Here is an 18188-nt window from a genome sequence, read left to right as displayed (position 1 = left end):
AGAGAGAGCACGTGAGAGGGGGGAGGGTCAGAGGGAGAAGCAGACTCCCCACTGAGCAGGGAGCCCGATGCGGGACTCGATCCCGGGTCTCCAGGATCATGACCTGAGCCGAAGGCAGTCGCTTAACCAACTGAGCCACCCAGGCGCCCCTGTGGTTTGAATTCTTAGGAGAGAAATCTCTTCTCCAGTTCCCAGTCCAGACAAAGTAGATACGTTTTCTTATGATTCTCCATGCCAGTGAACTTTTTCTAGTCTTCCTTTTTTATTTATTTATTTATTTATTTATTTATTTATTTAATTAATTAATTTATTTAGATTTTATTTGACAGAGAGACACAGCAAGAGAGGGATCACAAGCAGGGGGAGTGGGAGAGGGAGAAGCAGATCTCCCTTGGAGCAGGAGCCTGACGTGGGGAATCTGCTTGAGGTTCTCTCTCTCTTCCTCCCCTCCACCCAGCATGAATGCTCTCTCTCTAGAATGAATAAATAAGTTTAAAAAATAAATGGTCGGGCGCCTGGGTGGCTCAGTTCGTTAAGCAACTGCCTTCGGCTCAGGTCATGATCCTGGAGTCCCGGGATCGAGTCCCACATTGGGCTCCCTGCTCAGCAGGGAGTCTGCTTCTCCCTCTGACCTTACCCCCTCTCGTGTTCTCTCTCTCATTCTCTCTCTCTCGCTCTCAAATAAATAAATAAAATCTTTAATAAAATAAAAAAATAAAATAAAAATAAATGGTCAGGTTCCATACAACTGCGTATCGCCTTACTGTGTACCTTATATGTCAATGAGTTTTATGATAATTTTTAAGAAACCGATTTTACTTTTCATTTGATAGTTACTTTGCATCTCCCTTCCCTTACCCAGCATCTTTGGTTCTTTAAAGATATTTAATTTGGGTTGACAGCATATTTTTTCCCTCCTTTACTCTTTAAGGTAAATATATTTAAACACCTATGCGTATATAGTAATGCAGAATTCTTATTATAAAGTCTTATTAAGTTGATTGATTTTTTTGCATTGGCAGAGTGAAGATAGTCCGAGTCCCAAGAGACAGCGCCTCTCTCATTCAGTCTTTGATTATACATCAGCATCACCAGCTCCCTCACCACCAATGCGACCATGGGAGATGACATCAAATAGGCAGCCCCCTTCAGTTCGATCAAGCCAACATCACTTCTCAGGGGAACGATGCAACACACCTGCACGCAACAGAAGAAGGTTAGTTGATTACAATGTATGTCTTAAGTTTTCTTCCATTGGTAGATTTATGAGATTTTTTTTTAATGTCAGAAAGCATTTTTTTCCCCTATGGGTATTTTATGAACACATCAGCACATATGTACTCATACACCCACACATGAAAAACAACATGACACATTGTTTAGACTCCCACGCTAGAGAATGAGAGTTCATTTAGCTTGTGGTTGACAGGTGAAGAAATTGAAAGAGGCTACAGTGACTTAACCTAAAATCAATCCATGTCATTATATATAAATTCAGCTACTTTATGGTTTAAGGCTTTGTGTGGGCTAGCCTGCAATTCTGATTACAGAAAAATGCATTTTATAGTTCAAAACTGTAAGGAAATATGGAGACCCTAGAAATGAGCTACCTTTTTTTTTCACTCCATTCCTATTTCTTCTGTATCCTTAAGGCAATTGGGAGCTTAATCAGGTTTCTTATAAAACTGGAGCCTGTGGTGTGAAAGACTCAGTGAGGTTTCCTTCAGTGCTCAGTTCTCTCTGTCATGGGATTTGGCCCCTGGCTTTCCTTTCCAGAGGAATATATTTCTTCTGAGCTTCTTCCTCTTCAGTTGTGGCCTGAGGTCATACATTTCTTCTTCAGGGAAATTGTGTATCCTTGGAGTAAGAGAAGTGTTTGCATGTCCAGGATGTTGGTAATCTAAGAAACATTGAAACTCTTGAGTTAGGAAGGTGTTATGGACTGAATGTTTGTGTCTCTTCAAAATTCATATGTTGAAGCTCTAATTCCCAGTGTGGTTATATTTGGAGATGGGGTCTCTAAGGAAGTAATTAAGGTTGAATGAAATCATAAGGGTGGGGCCCTCAATCCAATAGGATTGGTGTCCTTATAAGAAGAGACACCAGAGAGCTCACTCTCTCTAGCATGTGAGGACACAGTGAAAAGGTGGTCACCTGCAAACCAGGAAGAGAGCTCCCACCAGAAACCCATCATGCTGACACCTTGATCTTGGACTTTTAGTTTCCAGAGCTGTGAGAAAATTAATTTTTGTTGTTTAAGCCACCTAGTGTGTGGTATTTTGTTATGGCAGCCCTGGGAAACTAATACTGAAGGATCTTAAAACCACCATTCTTGGGACACCTTGGTTAAGTGTCTGCCTTTGGCTCAGGTCATGATCCCAGCGCCCTGGGATCAAGTCCTGCATTGGGCTCCCTGCTCAGCGGGGAGCCTGCTTCTCCCTCTGCTTGCTGTGTGCTCTCTCTCTCTGACAAATAAATAAAATCTTAAAAAAATTTAAGAAACCACCATTCTTTGTTCCAAATGAGACAAAATAAACCTGTTTCTGAGTTATATTCTGTTGAGACACTTAAGACTTTTACATTACTTGGTGCATTTCCCCCCAATTTTATGGGAATGTTTAAGTTAATATATGTCAACCCAGGTAAAATATTTTATAGCTGTTAAATATAATAGCATGAGACAATATGGTTGTTTGTTTCAAGGTTACAGTCTAAGCACCTGCTGTAATTTTTTCTATTGTATTTTGGTGAAATGTGTCATACATTCAGAAGAACATGTAAAACAAGCATACACTTAAAAGGATAACACAAAAGTGTATCAACACCCAGGTTAAAATAGAACATTGTTAATACTTCAAAAGCCCCTGTTTATTCTTCCTAGAGGATAAACCCTGTTCTGTGATTTGACATCAGTCCCTTGTTAATACTTTTTAATACCTAGGAATGTATTCTAAAACAATATAATTTTAGGTTTTGCCGGTTTTACTTTCATTTAAATATATTCTCCTTTGATTTTGTTTATCAAACATTGTATTTTTAACGTGGATAGCAGTAGTTCATTTATTTTTACTTGGTATAATCTTACATTATATTGATATACCATTATTTATCCATCTATTGAGTAATGGTTATGCTCAGTTTCTTACTATTACAAAGAGTGTTATTAGGAACCTTTTATGTACACATTTCCTGGTGTACATGTGGAAGCATTTCACTAGCGTATAGGCCTAGGAGTACAATTGCTGGATCATAGGAAGGGCTCTGGATCAGAAAGGGAATGTCAGAAGTGTCTATTTCCAGATAGTAGTAGTAACTAGCTATGGGTTGTTAAATTGAAGAGAAGCATCATGCTCTAAGCTCATGGAAACACAGAGTGGGGAGGATAGGAGGAAGCACTTACCTAGAAAACTTAAAGGCTTATTCTGCCCAGCAGTGTGTGTTATTCCTTACCCCATTCTCCATTTAGCACTTTATTGTAGGCTAGTTTTAAGCTTAGCTGCCAGATTGCCTCCCAGAAGCAGGCTGTGCAAGCAGATACGATATTCAGCAGCAGTCTACCATAATTTAAGATACAAAGATGAGCACACAAAGTGAAAGAAGGACACTAAACTCAGTAAAACAAAGAACTTAAAGAAACAGTTAATAGAACAGACAGAATTTTTGAGTAAGTGTAACGAGAGAGATGCAAGAGGATATTCATAAAAGTCAACTAGAAACCTTACTAAGGAAAAATTTAGAACTCAGGAAATGTGCAGAAAAGGTGTCCTAGTTTCTGGAAGATCAAGTGGAGAAATTTTCCCAGATGTAGTGTAAAAGGCAAAATGAAAAGTATGGATAAAAAAGTTTAAATATAGAGACAGAGCCATCAGTTCTAAGTATGTCTAATAATATTTTCAGATGGAGATAATGGAAGGGACCTTTTTTTTAAAAAAAAAAAAAGATTTTATTTATTTGACAGAGAGCACAAGCAGGGGGAGTGGCAGGCAGAGGGAGAGGGAGAGGCAGGCTCCCTGCAGAGCAGGGGAGGCCCCATGTGGGACTTGATCCCAGGACACTGGGATCATGACCCGAGCTGAAGGCAGTCGCTTAATCAACTGAGCCACGCAGGCACCCCAAACGGACCTTTTAAAAGAAATAATGCAAAACCATTTCTCAGAATTTAAGAAAGACTGAGTGTTGAACAAGACTGGTGAACTTACAGAACGTACACCAAGGATAATAAAAATTCACAAATGTTCCAAGACAGAAACTTTGAGTTCTGCCAGCTGATTGATCACTTAAGTGTAAAGCCAAAATATAAATACATTTCAAATATTAAGAGACAGAATTGACCAGCAAGAAATCCTCCCTGAAAGAATTGTTAGGAATTGTACTCTCTCCAGGAAGCAGAAAAATGAATGCAAGAACTAGGATTCAAGACCATTGGTTAGCAAAGGAAATGAAAAAGACATACTGTTAAGTCTGAGTAAAGGTCTGTTGTTTAAAAAAGAGAAAGAAATACGGAAACAATCTGCACATGAGATGGGGACAGAGTGGCGAGAAGAGTATAATAAGTTTAATTTCTACCTGCCTGGAAGCTGAGTAAATCTGGGTGTTTTTAGGAAAGTGTAGGTATATATTTAAAAATTAAGGGTAATCACTAGGAGAATAGAAATAAGGAATGTATAGCTTCTACACAAAAACAGGTAACACGTATAGAAAACTCAATCCAACATTAGGCAGGTAAGAGGACAGAACAGCTATGTGGCAAATGATACACCAAAAATAAAATGACAAAATATGATAAAGTCCACTGAAAGAACTATTTGTCCATATTTTATTATTGTCATTATTTCTTATTTCTAGGTTTTTCAATTATTCTGCTTTCTAAATGTCACAAATGCACATAACATTTAATGAGAGGCCATATAGTAAAGATAAAGGGACCAAATAATAGAGAGACTTGAATGTCAGCATGAGGACTTGGATCTTAATTTGTGTTTCGTTGGGAGTGCTGCTGAAATTTTTGAGTAGGAAAATAAGAACAAGTGGCAACAACAGAATAAAACAATAATAAAGGGGCCCTTAAAGTTTATGTATAGGAGTAGATTTTCAGGAGATGAATGATCTGAGCACATGTACTCTATTTTGATTTTAAGGTACATATTTTCCCACATCTTAACATCTATTAAGGACTTAGAATTGATGGTATATCATAGTTTAATTGGCATCTTTTTTTATTTTTTATATAAAACAGTCCTTTATCTTATACATTTATTTTAAGATTTAATTTTAAGTAACCTCTACAGCCAACTCCAACACACAAACCTGAGATCCAGAGTTGCACGCTCCACTGACTAAACTAGCTAGGCGCCCCATAAAACAATCCTTTAAAATATTTGTACAAATAACAGCGGCGCCTGGGTGGCTCAGTCGGTTAAGCATCTGACTCTTGGTTTCGGGCTCAAGTCATGAACCTCAGCGTTGTGAGATGGAGCCCCATGTTGGGCTCTGTGCCAGGCGTGGAGCCTGCTTAAGATTCTCTCTCTCCCTCTCCCTCTGTTCCTCTTCACCCCCCAAAAAATAAATAAAAGGGAGATAGGACAACTATATGCAATAATGGGATCCTGTATTGGATTCTCAACAGTGAGGGGACAAAAGTGGAAAAACTAGTGAAATCTGAAATATGCCCTGTTGTTTAATTAGTAGTACAATACCAGGGTTTATTAATTTTAGTAATTTTTTTATGCTTATGGAAGATAGCATGAAGGAAGGCTGGGCAAAGGGTATACAAAAAATTATACCAAAATTACCTCAAAACATTTAAAAAGTGAGTTCTAGGGTGGATGGCATCTTATATTCAGTGAAATACAGTATGTAGATTTTGAAGCAAAGATATGTAAATTTTGCAAAAGGAGACATATTAAAATATAGTGGAGGCAGTTAATGGAACAAGAACCTGAGGAGTGGTATCAAGAGCACTATCTAAGAGTTAATGTTGACAAGGAATGTCCTTGTTCTCTTTAAGATTAGGCAATTGGGAGTGAGAAGCAGCAGATTTAGAGGTAGAGAGGTGACCTGATCTCATTAAAGATTGCTGAAGGGGCTGTATGTATAGCTTTGTCTGGAACGGGGCTGTTTGGCCTCTTTTGCCCAATGTAGAGTACATTTTGTTTGTTTATTTTAAAGATTTCATTTATTTGAGAGAGAGCGTGAGCGGGCACAAGCAGTGGAGAGGGAGAAGCAGCCTGCCCATCGAGCAGGGACCTGATGCCGGGCTCAATCCCAGGACTCTGGGATCATGACCTTAGCCAAAGGCAGCCACTTAACCGACTGAGCCACCCAGGTGCCCCTGTAGAGTACTTTTTTTTTTTTTTTTAAAGATTTTATTTATTTATTTGACAGAGAGATAGCGAGAGCAGGAACACAAGCAGGGGGAGTGGGAGAGGGAGAAGCAGGCTTCCTGCCAAGCAGGGAGCCCGATGTGGGGCTCTATCCCAGGACCCTGGGATCATGACCTGAGCCGAAGGCAGACGCTTAAGTCTGAGCCACCCAGGTGCCCCTGTAGAGTACATTTTAATGAGGCTGGTTTTTTGAATTGCATTGATGCTGAGCCATTGTAAAAAGCATTGGAGATGAATTGTGGAATTGTAGAGAAGTAGAAAAATGGAAATCTCACAATAACAGCTTGACAAAATTTGTGTTAAACTATGTAGATGACTATGACTGGTGTAGGGGGGAGTAAAAGTGGTTTCCTTCATAACCAGTCTTTAAAAATTCTGTATATTACAGGAATATTTATGCTGACACTATCTCAGTCATTTCCATTTCCAGCATTTACTGAGTTACTATTATATTTGCAGTTGTCAACAAATGTTCTAGTTATTTTATGTATTTTCTACTTGCTTTTTGAAAAATTCTCATTTTAAGTATGGAGGAACTCTTTTTTTCACCTTCTCGATTTCTTTTTTTTTTTTTATTTAATTGAAGTATAGTTGACACTGTTTTAGGTGTAACAACGTAAGGATTTGACAGGTCTGTATATTATGCTATGCTCATCACAAGTGTAGCTACCATCTATCACCATACAGTGCTATTACAATGCCATTTACTATATTCCTTATGCTGTACCTTTCATCCTCGTGACTTATTCATTCCGTAACTGGAAGCCTGTACCTCTCCCCCTTCACTCATTTTGCTCCCCCTACCCCAACTCCCCTCTGGCAACTACCAGTGCGAAGAACTATGTCTTTCTGTATATCTTAGCTAGATAGACAAAACATGAAGTGCCCATTAGGCATATGTGGAATATTGGCAAGATACATGCAGATTAAAATTTATATGTTTATAAGATAAAAGGAGCAGAATAATGGGTTAAGCCATGTGAAATTGCTGGTATTTGACTACTTTTGCCTTTCCAAAGGGCGGTTTCATACAATTAAACAAACAAAAAGACCAGTAGTGGGCTATTGATTTTTTTTTTTTAATTTTTTTATTGTTATGTTAATCCCCATACATTACATCATTAGTTTTAGATATAGTGTTCCATGATTCATTGTTTGGGCATAACACCCAGTGCTCCATGCAGAACGTGCCCTCCTCAATACCCATCACCAGGCTAACCCATCCTCCCACCCCCCTCCCCTCTAGAACCCTCAGTTTGTTTTTCAGAGTCCATTGTCTCTCATGGTTCGTCTACCCCTCCAATTTCCCCCCCTTCATTCTTCCCCTCCTGCTACATTCTTCTTCTTTTTCTTTTTTCTTTCTTAACATATATTGCATTATTTGTTTCAGAGGTACAGATCTGAGATTCAACAGTCTTGCACAATTCACAGCGCTTACCAGAGCACATACCCTCCCCAGTGTCCATCACCCAGTCACCCCATCCCTCCCACCCCACCCCCCACTCCAGCAACCCTCAGTTTGTTTCCTGAGATTAAGAATTCCTCATATCAGTGAGGTCATATGATACATGTCTTTCTCTGTTTGACTTATTTCGCTCAGCATAATACCCTCCAGTTCCATCCACATCATTGCAAATGGCAAGATCTCATTCCTTTTGATGGCTGCATAATATTCCATTATATATATATACCACATCTTCTTTATCCATTCATCTGTTGATGGACATCTTGGCTCTTTCCACAGTTTGGCTATTGTGGACATTGCTGCTATAAACATCGGGGTGCACGTACCCTTTCGGATCCCTACTTTTGTATCTTTGGGGTAAATAGTGGGCTATTGATTTCTAATATTGGCAGAGCTGAATACCATTTTTTTTTTTTGAACATGTTTAAAATTACGTTTTTAGAGCTGATGGGAACCACAGCAGTTATTTAATACTCACGGTTTTGCCTTAGCATAAACTGATGTATTACAAAGAGAGACAATACAGAATCCTTATGGATCACAACAGTAAATATTATAATGACTTTTTTGACATTTGCTATATTACAGTCCTCCTGTCAGGCGCCAGAGAGGAAGAAGGGATCGTCTGTCTCGACATAATTCCATTAGTCAAGATGAAAACTATCACCATCTCCCTTACGCACAGCAGCAAGCAATAGAGGAACCTCGAGCCTTCCACCCTCCGAATGTATCTCCCCGTCTGTTACACCCTGCTGCTCATCCACCCCAGCAAAATGCAGTAATGGTTGACATACATGATCAGGTATAGTAACAGAGTGTCCAGAAAATATACAGTGCTAAAAATTGGTGGCAGTTGATTGAGGTTGTTTGTTTTTTTGTTGTAAATTTCTTTTAATTTTACCTAAAAGGAAACAATTTTCCCTAAACTGAAGCTGTTTTAGATAAGTTCATTCTTCTTAAATTCTACACAGCTTAGAAGAAAGTTGAACTTTAAAAAATTAGGAGCAAGGTTATAAGCTCAGAATGGTTTCATGTATTGGTTGGAAATCACTGATAACAAGATTAATAGGAGATAACAGACGGCTGGTTTGAATACACATTTCTATTTTCCTCTCCCAGTTTCTTCTGGATAATTCAGTAGGCAAGACAACTGGGTGCTTTGCTGTTAGGTTTCCATGGGTCTCCAAAGGGATGACAGGTAGAAGGCTTCATTTCCCTTTGTTCTTGCTAGGGACTGAGGGACTAGTCAAGAAGAAGAGGGCTTGTCAGTCTTCAGAGCCTGAGAGTAAAGACCAAAATTGTTTGGATTTCTATGGAGTTTCTGAAGTCAAAAAAGCCACAAATCTAGATATATCTAATAAAGTTGCTGAATTTTAAAAATAAGGAAAAGTCTTTAAAGTTTGTAGACAGGAGAAATTAACAAAAGGAGAGAAACTCAACTACCATTCATTTTTTCAATTGCACTAGATGATAGGAAACAATGAAAACACTGTATATTGACAATTGAAAGAAAATATGATCTCCCCCAGGCACCATCTTCTGTCAGATGTGTTCTACCCTGTGTTAATCAAACACTTTAAAAAATTGATCACACAGTAAGAAGTTCTAAAAAGAAAAATTTTTCTAGACCACATTCTTTGTGGGCATAATCTGATAAAACTATAAATCATAAGTTTAAAAATGACACCGAGGGGTGCCTGGGTGGCTTAGTCATTGGCATCTGCCTTTGGCTCAGGTCATGATCCCAGGGTCCTGGGATCGAGCCCTGCATCGGGCTCCCTGCTCGGTGGGAAGCCTGCTTCTCCCTCTCCCACTCCCCCTGCTTGTGTTCCCTCTCTCGCTGTGTCTCTTTCTGTCAAATAAATAAATAAAATCTTTAAAAAAATAAAAATAAAAATGACACAAATATTTGAGGCAAGATTATAATTAAGGAAAATTAAAGGAAAAATCCTCAAAGTCGGTGAGATACGCCTAAAGCTGTTTTCTGAGAAAATTTTATAAACCTTCATTATTTATTTTAAAAATTGAAAATAAATGAACTAATTGCCTGAGTAATTAGGGGGAAAAATTACAGAGTAAGCCAAAAGGAATTGAGAAGAATAAATTACCAGGAAACACAATTAGAATTAACAATACAGAAATCTTTTTTTTTTTTTTTTAAGTAGCACAAAACCCAATCCTGTTGCTTTGAAAAATTGATAAGACTAACTAGCACCTTGTGAGCTTGGTTAAGGTGAAAAGAACAAATATATAAAGGAAGTAGGACTGATTAAAAAAAGACGTATATCCATACACATAGGAAACATTCAAAGAATTTTCTTCAATTGTAAAATGAAAACACCTGTTTCATAAGGGATGTTGGGAGAATTAAGAGTTAATCTGTTTTGAGCACTTAAACTAGTACAAGTGGTAAGCACTCTATTATTTTGTTATTAGCTATTATAATGAAATTCTGTGTATAACTCTGGGGCGACAGGAAGAAAATGTGAAGTTCCAAAAATTGACCCAACAATAATAGAAAAATTTGAATTACCACATAAGTATAAAAGCTACTTAGAGATTTACCATTGAAGAGGCACAGTGATTAGATGGCTTCACAGATGATTTTTCTAACCTATAAGAAACTCTCATGTAATAATATACAAATGATTTCAGGCTTTTCTTAAGACCAATTTTCTAATTATTTTATGAAGCCCATGTAATTTTAATATCAAAAGTAAATAAAGGTGAAGTAGTAATCCCCAAAGAACAATAGAAAAAGTCTCTCAAATACAAAGGAAGATTTTCTAAGTAGATGTTTAGAAATACAGTCTAGCAGCATATCAAAAAGAATAATAACCTATGGATAAATAAGGTTTATTCCAAATAAGAGGATAGCTTAATATGAAAATATTCATATTACATCAACAAATAATAGGAGAAAATGATAATTTTATCAGAAGATGTTGAAGTCAGTTAAAATTTAATAAAAACTCTAATAAGGTAGAACAAAATGGAAATTACTTAAATATAATAAGTAAAATTAACGGCAAGTATCCTAATTGGCCAGAGATGAATCAGCAACTAGAGATGTTTGCTCTGTCCACTTTTATTTAATGTTATATTAGAAGTTCTACCAAATGGAATAAGATAATGTAGTTGTAGGTATAAAACACTGAAAAGGATAATTGTATTTTTCTCCTCATTGTATAATTGTAGAAGAAAACACAAGAAACTCTAGTTTAAAAGAATTTGTTATGGTGCCCAAATGCAGATTAAATGTGTAGACATCTGTAACTTACATCGATCACTTGATGAATAGATACAATATGATATATCCATACAATGAAATAATTCACTAAAAAGTGTAGCCAAGTATTAATTCATGCTATACTACATGGATTAACCTTGAAAACATGCTAAGTAAAGAAAGCCAGTCACAGAGGGCCACATTTATATGAAATGTATAGAATTAGATAAATCCATAGAAATGGAAATGAATTGTTTCCAGTATTGTTATGGAGGATAAGCCAGGACAGAAGGCAAGGAAAAGAGTTTAAGAATAAAAGCACAAATAACACCATCAGTATTTGCAGATGAAATGATCATATGCATAGAAAAGCCCAAACCATCTTAGATAAGCTATTAGAATTAAGAATTAAACAGATTGATCAGTTACAAAAACCTATCAACAATCAGTTGTATTTTTCTATACCAGAATCGAACATAATAAACAGTTTTTTTAAAGATATATTTACACTGGGCACCTGGGTGGCTCAGATGGTTAAGCGTCTGCCTTCAGCTCAGGTCATGATCCCAGAGTCCTGGGATCGAGTCCCGCATCAGGCTCGAGCCTGCTTCTCCCTCTGCCTCTCTCTCTGTCATGAATAAATAAATAAAATCTTTAAAAAAAAAAAAAAAAAAGATATATTTACACTAAACAACCCAGATTTTTTCAGCCGATAAGCTGTGGTGATGAGGGTGAGGAGGGGAGATGCAAGTGGCAGTTGAAACTTAGAGATCTTCCAATTAATTGCAGTATGTAAACTATTTTTGGATTCTGATGGAAAATTGGATACTGATGATGCCATTGGAATTTTGAACAGAATATTATTTTTAAATATCTTTTTCTTAAGGGAGATTGATAATGCTATTGTGGTTAAGTGTTTGTGTCTTCCAGAAATATGTACTAAAATATTAAAGGATGGGTTCCTGGGATTTGCTTCAACAAAATACAGGAAAGGGAGAAGTTGATGGAAATGAATTGGCTGTGGTTTAATGGTTTTGGAGGCTACGTGATGCATATGGGGGCTCATTATACTAATGTTGAGCATGTTTGAAATTCTCTATAATATTCAAATAAAAACGTATCATTGAAAAAAATCAAAATAATATAAGGAAGTTATGAAGCAATCTTAATAAAAGAAGTTCAAGATTTCTTTTTTTTTTAAGATTTTATTTATTTATTTGACAGAAGAGACACAGCGAGAGAGGGAACAGGAACAGGTGGAATGGGAGAGGGAGAAGCAGACTCCCTGCTGAGCAGGGAGCCCGATGTGGGGCTTGATCCCAGGACCCCGGGATCATGACCTGAGCCAAAGGCAGACACTTAACGACTGAGCCACCCAGGTGCCCAAGAAGTTCAAGATTTCTATGTAGAAGATTATAAAACTTTGTTAAGGCAGTTTAAAGAAAACCTATCTAAATACTGAAGGTTTGGCTTATAAGCCTTTTTGTAAAAACTGCCCGTTGTCAAAACTGACATTCGGAATATGTAGAAATAGCATAATCTCAAGTAAATTTCCAGGAAGTTTTTGGTGTAATTTGAAAAGCTGATTCTGTCATTTCTATGGCATTTTATAAAGGACCTGGAATTATCTTAGAGTGGGGGAAAGCAGGCTGCTGCTGGCTGTTTTTGTAGTTTCTTGGAATGCAACTATGTTTTGTTTATTTATCACCTATGGATGCCTTATGCAGAGATCAAGATGCCCACAAGCCTAAAATACTTTCTGGCTCTCTAAGAAATAGTTGGCTGACTGGCACTGTGGTCTAGTCGGTAAGACCAAGTGGTTCTCAGAGTATGTCCTAGATCATCTGGCCAGCAGCAGCAGCATCACCTATACATTTGTTAGAAATGCAGGTTCTCAGACTATACACTAGACTTACTGGATCAGAACCTCTGGGTGTGGGACCCAGCAACCTGTTCTAATGCAGGTGATTCTAATGCCAGAATAATTAAATGGGCTAATGAAATAGAACATAAAGCCCAGAAATAAACCCACACATTTATGAATACTTTAATGATAAATGGCTTCAAATGAGTTGGAAGAAGACAGAATTTTTAATAAATGATGCTGGGACAATTGGGTATCCAAATGAAAACATGAAACTGGATCCTTTATCTCATACCGTTCACAAAAATCAGTTCCAGATATATTAAAGATGTAAATGTTAATGGCAAAACTATAAGGTTTTAAGAAAGTAATGTAGCAGTAGCTTCATGACCTTAGAATAGGGAAGGCTTTCTTAAGTAAGACATGGGAAAAGCACTAACCATACAGAGAACTGTTGTTAAATTAAAGAATTGTGTTCATTGTCAGAAATAGACTTAAACAAATGTTTGTCACTTAATTTTTTGCAAAGGTGCTTTAAGGAATTCAAGGAAGGTCTTTTAGTAATGGTATGGTGACAGTTGGATATCCATGCACATAAGTTGGAACCCTGACTCCTACTTGATATCATACACAAAATAAAGTTGGGTTCTAGATCTAAATGTGAAAGGTAAAAGATACTGTCTTCATAAGGTTGGCAAAGATTTCTTAAACAGGATATATAAATAGCCACTTATTGGAACAGCAGCATAGTAGATTTCATTAAAATAAAAAATTTCTGCTCATCCAAAGACAGTATTTTAAAAGTGAAAAAGCAAGCCACTCCCTGGAAAAAAGTATTAGCAGTATTATTTCAGGGAAAAGACTGAACGGGAACAGAAAAAGAAATTCAGTAAACATTTCCATGAAAATCAGATTATGAGTGGCTATGAACATCATTTTTGAAGGTTCTTTATCACTAAAGCAAAAAGACAAGAAAAGTAAATAATTGTGTTGAATCTTAGCAGATAGAGTTGTACACGTACATAGGAAAGATTTTTTTAAAAATCTAGAATGAAGTTGGGTAAGATTGTTAGATTCAAGATATGTAAATAAAACTAGCACTAACCAATTTGATATGGAGAAAAATAACCTATTGACAATATAATAGAACCTACAAACTTACTAAAGAACTTTAAGGAATAAATTATATAAGAGTAATATAAGATCTTTATGAAGAAAAGTAATTTCTTGAAGGACAGTACTATAGTATTGAACATGTGGCATAATATTCCAATGAAAAACCTTAATATAAAATTACATGTCCTTTGTAAAGTAACGTAACCTTTAATATAGTTAGATTAATAAAAATCAAGACACCAGTGGGTTTTGAAAGGGGATAAAATTTGAGTTTATTTACGTAAGAATAAGCATGTGAAAATGGCCAAAAAATAAAATGAAAAAGTATGGCAATAAGAAGAATTTGTCTTCCTACATCCTAATTTCTAGTAAGATAACTAAAGCAGCAGGGAGCCTGGGTGGCTCAGTCGTTAAGCGTCTGCCTTCGGCTCAGGTCATGATCCCAGGGTCCCCGGATCGAGCCTCCTGCTCAGCAAGAAGCCTGCTTCTCCCTCTCCCACCCCTCCCCCCCAGCTTGTGTTCCCTCTCTCGCTGTGTCTCTTTCTGTCAAATAAATAAATAAAATCTTAAAAAAAGATAACTAAAACAGCACGAATTTGGCACAAAGTATAAGTGGGAAGTTATTGAGTGGAAAAAGGTGCTATTTCCGTTTAGAGGGGAAAAGGATGTCTTAATAAATGGAACAAGTATTGCAAGAAAAAATTAGAACACTACTTCACACTATAAGCAAAAATAGATTTTAGTTGGAGTATAAATTAAATGTAAAAAATAAAAGTATTAGAAAGTTTAGGAGCATATTTTTTTTATTCATTAGGAGCATAAATTTTACAAGTACATCTACTTTGATTGGAGGTGCTGGGAAATGGGCCCTATTGTTACTGTTAGGATTGTGGCTTACTCAGCCTTTTGCGAAAATGTAAAATTCACCCTTCTACCCTGAATCCCTCTTAAATAAATGAAACTACTAGTATGTAAGGATATATATTCAATGATATTTTTTTTACAGTTGTGTTTGCATTGGTGAAAGAGTGAAAACAACTTGAATATCCCATTAGTATATTAGTGATAGGACTGTGTTGAGTGTACTTGAAATATTTGGCTAGTATCAAAAAGAATGAATTGACTTTAACGCCCTTGAAGAGATATCTGCAATACTAATTGAAGAAAGTAATTTGCAAGGTACCACTTATGTTAAGGGAAAAAAAAACATGACAATTTGTGGGTAATCTGTTTGTATATATTCATATGCTCATGGAGAAAGATGTTGAAGGATTATGTTATTAACATTGTTTGCCTCAGGTAGGATAGGAATCAGACTGGCCAAGAGAGAAGGAAATTATTTAACTTTCTTTATTCTACTTTACATTGTTTTACTGGTTGGATTTAAATTAAAAAAAAAATTTCCTGTTGGATGTGGCTAGGTATTAGAAGATACAGCTTTCATGTTTCCAAGTTTCTTCAGAAAAGTTTTCTCTATAAAGCAGACTAGAAGAGTTAATACAGCAGTTTATTATTCTCCTGGACTTTTCAAGTCTTTTTGAGGGTCAAGTTGAGTCTCAGTTCTGTGGGTTTCATATACTTTCCTTGAAACAGATGTCCTGTACAATGACAAATAATATTCTGGTTGAAACTATTGGAGAAGTACATTGTGAAACTCTGTGCAGATGAGAGGGGAATCAATAACGGCCCAGATTTTAATTTTTAATAGTTGATTTTTTATTCAAACAGCTGAAGTTCTAAGGTTCTGTTTTTCTTTCCTAATAGCTCCATCAGGGCACTGTCCCTGTTTCTTACACAGTAACAACAGTGGCACCACATGGGATCCCACTCTGCACAGGCCAGCACATCCCTGCTTGCAGTACACAACAGGTCCCAGGATGCTCTGTGGTTTTCAGTGGACAGCACCTCCCTGTCTGTAGTGTGCCTCCTCCAGTAAGTCTGCAGTCCCCTTAGAATGGCTAAGTGTGTTCTGTAAGCAAACAGAATTGAAGAGTGCTCTTTGTAAAAATGCTTTTCATTTTCAAGTAAAAAAAAGGCAATTTTATTGCAACAGCAATCTCAAAGCATACTTGTAACAGTTTAATAAAATTAACTTTAAAACTTGGTATATTTTCAAATTAAATTATACATATTTGAATATCCTGAAGACAAAGCATGTATCAACACTGTTTATAATTAAACCTTGATAAAGGCTGGGTTTAAGGTACTAACATAGGATATTGAACTAGTTAGTAAGTTAGTCTCACAGGCTTTAGTGATCAACAATAATAGTCTAAGCACTTACTGGATTTTAGCAGGCACTTTGAGTGCTTGGTCTTACTTATTTCTTACTGTAGGAAGCCTGTGGTGAAAGTGGTATCCCCATTTTCTAGATGATGAAATTGAAAATGACTTGCTTAATGTCACAGAGATAATTAGTATGAGAGAGCAGTGATTCACACCCACTTCTTTCTGACTCCTAAGCTTACGTTTTATCCTTTAATCCACCAACCCCCAATCCAACCTCCTTATTTCACAAATGAGGTCGCTGAAATCCAGAGAATTTAAATGACTTGTCTAAGGTCTTCAAAGTAAAGCACTTTGCTGAAACTAAATATAATCCTAATATCCTTATTTGAATGTGAGATTAAAAGGAACACACATATACCAACACTAGTTTAATGTATTCATTTATCCCAACCTTGGTTTCTCAATAATGGATTATGGAATCAGTGTGCTGAATTAGCAGACTAAAATATTGAGAGACAAAACATAAAAGGCACTTAGTGAGTTGGGCTCTTAATAAATATCAAAATTCTATAAAATTTTTGTAAGATTGAAAAGGAGAGGAAGGGAAAGCAGTAATATCTGCTTCTTCAGTCAAGTAGAAGGAGCTTCCTCTTCTATGCAGCACTTTTCACCCCATTTCATAGGTGTCAAAAAGCTAAAGAGGAAGTTAGGTGTTTTGACTGATGTGTCAGAACTATATAAAATGCAGAATAATTACTAGTTACCAGTATTTTACTGATAGATGCAAAAATACACTACTATTTCATTGTTAATGTAGGTCATTAAGACACTTTGGTATGATTTTGAGCGGGATATGGCAATGACATTTCAATCTCAGTGATAGATTTTTTAAAAATTATTATTACTAGTTATATATTGAAACATTAAACAACAAATAACGATTTCTTTTACAGATGCTTCAAGCATGTTCAGTTCAGCACTTACCAGTACCATATGCTGCGTTCCCACCCCTTATTTCTAGTGACCCATTTCTTTTACATCCTCCTCACCTTTCTCCCCATCATCCTCCTCATTTGCCACCACCAGGCCAGTTTGTCCCTTTCCAAACACAGCAATCACGATCGGTAGGTATCTCCTCTTATGTCTTTAATTTTCAGAGAATGTGTAGACCTAAGAGACAGATTAATTTAGTACATGTAATTTGTTACCATTTAAAAACTATAATTTAGGCATTCTTCTGGTTCTTAAAAGAATTAGGGAATTCACAGACATACAAATTAATATAAACATCTTTACCTAAAATTATCTTGGTTGCTTAAATTTTTCTAGTTCTTTTGTATAATTTAAATTTGTTCCTTCATATCTGCAATCTTTCAGGAAGTAAGTCTGAAGAAAAATTCAGTTCTGTTTTTTCCTTTTATGTATTTCTGAAATCGTGGAAAATGAAAGTATTATAAAATTGTTTATACTTGCTATAATAATTACATTGATTTAGGCAAGGAGAGTAAATTTCTGAGCCTCAGTTGTTTTTTTCTTTGTTTTCTGGGTTTTTTTGAAGTCCTGTTTTTCTACTATATTCTGATGAAAAGATGAGATCATCTATTAACATAGTTAATTCTGTCTTGGGACTGGAATTTAGCTGAGAGGCATATTGGGTTAGAGGAGGTATAAGCACTGTAGAAGTGGAAGGGAGGGCACAGGAAGGAGGCCCAGATGTTTTTTGGACAGGCCAAGTTAAACAGCTGAACTGTCATTCAGGAAGAACAGGAAAGAGAACATATGGAATGGTTAAGGGAGAAGATTTCCATCCTGTGAAAGGAACTTGACCATGTATTCTAGCAGAACCTAACCATCCTTTACTAAGGATTTATACACCATGCTGGGTTTCAGGTAGAGATGAAC

At 36.5% G+C, this 18188-nt stretch overlaps 1 protein-coding gene across 9 annotated transcripts in view; it reads left to right on the top strand.

Annotated features, from left to right (window-relative positions):
• Window positions 1-18188, top strand: part of RNF38 (ring finger protein 38) — a 131136-nt gene that overhangs the window by 96990 nt on the left and 15958 nt on the right. For all 9 annotated transcript variants that reach the window (XM_036076143.2, XM_036076142.2, XM_078061456.1 and 6 more), the window contains 4 exons: window positions 1023-1216; window positions 8437-8650; window positions 15822-15989; window positions 17240-17410. In XM_036076143.2, coding sequence (XP_035932036.2) covers window positions 1023-1216; window positions 8437-8650; window positions 15822-15989; window positions 17240-17410 — 747 coding nt within the window. The remainder of the gene's footprint in view (window positions 1-1022; window positions 1217-8436; window positions 8651-15821; window positions 15990-17239; window positions 17411-18188) is intronic.

This window comes from Halichoerus grypus, chromosome 14 (assembly GCF_964656455.1).
Source record: "Halichoerus grypus chromosome 14, mHalGry1.hap1.1, whole genome shotgun sequence".
NCBI classification, from domain to species: domain Eukaryota; kingdom Metazoa; phylum Chordata; class Mammalia; order Carnivora; family Phocidae; genus Halichoerus; species Halichoerus grypus.
The sequence above is the reverse complement of the archived record's forward strand: the minus strand, read 5'-3'. Positions and strand labels throughout refer to the sequence as shown.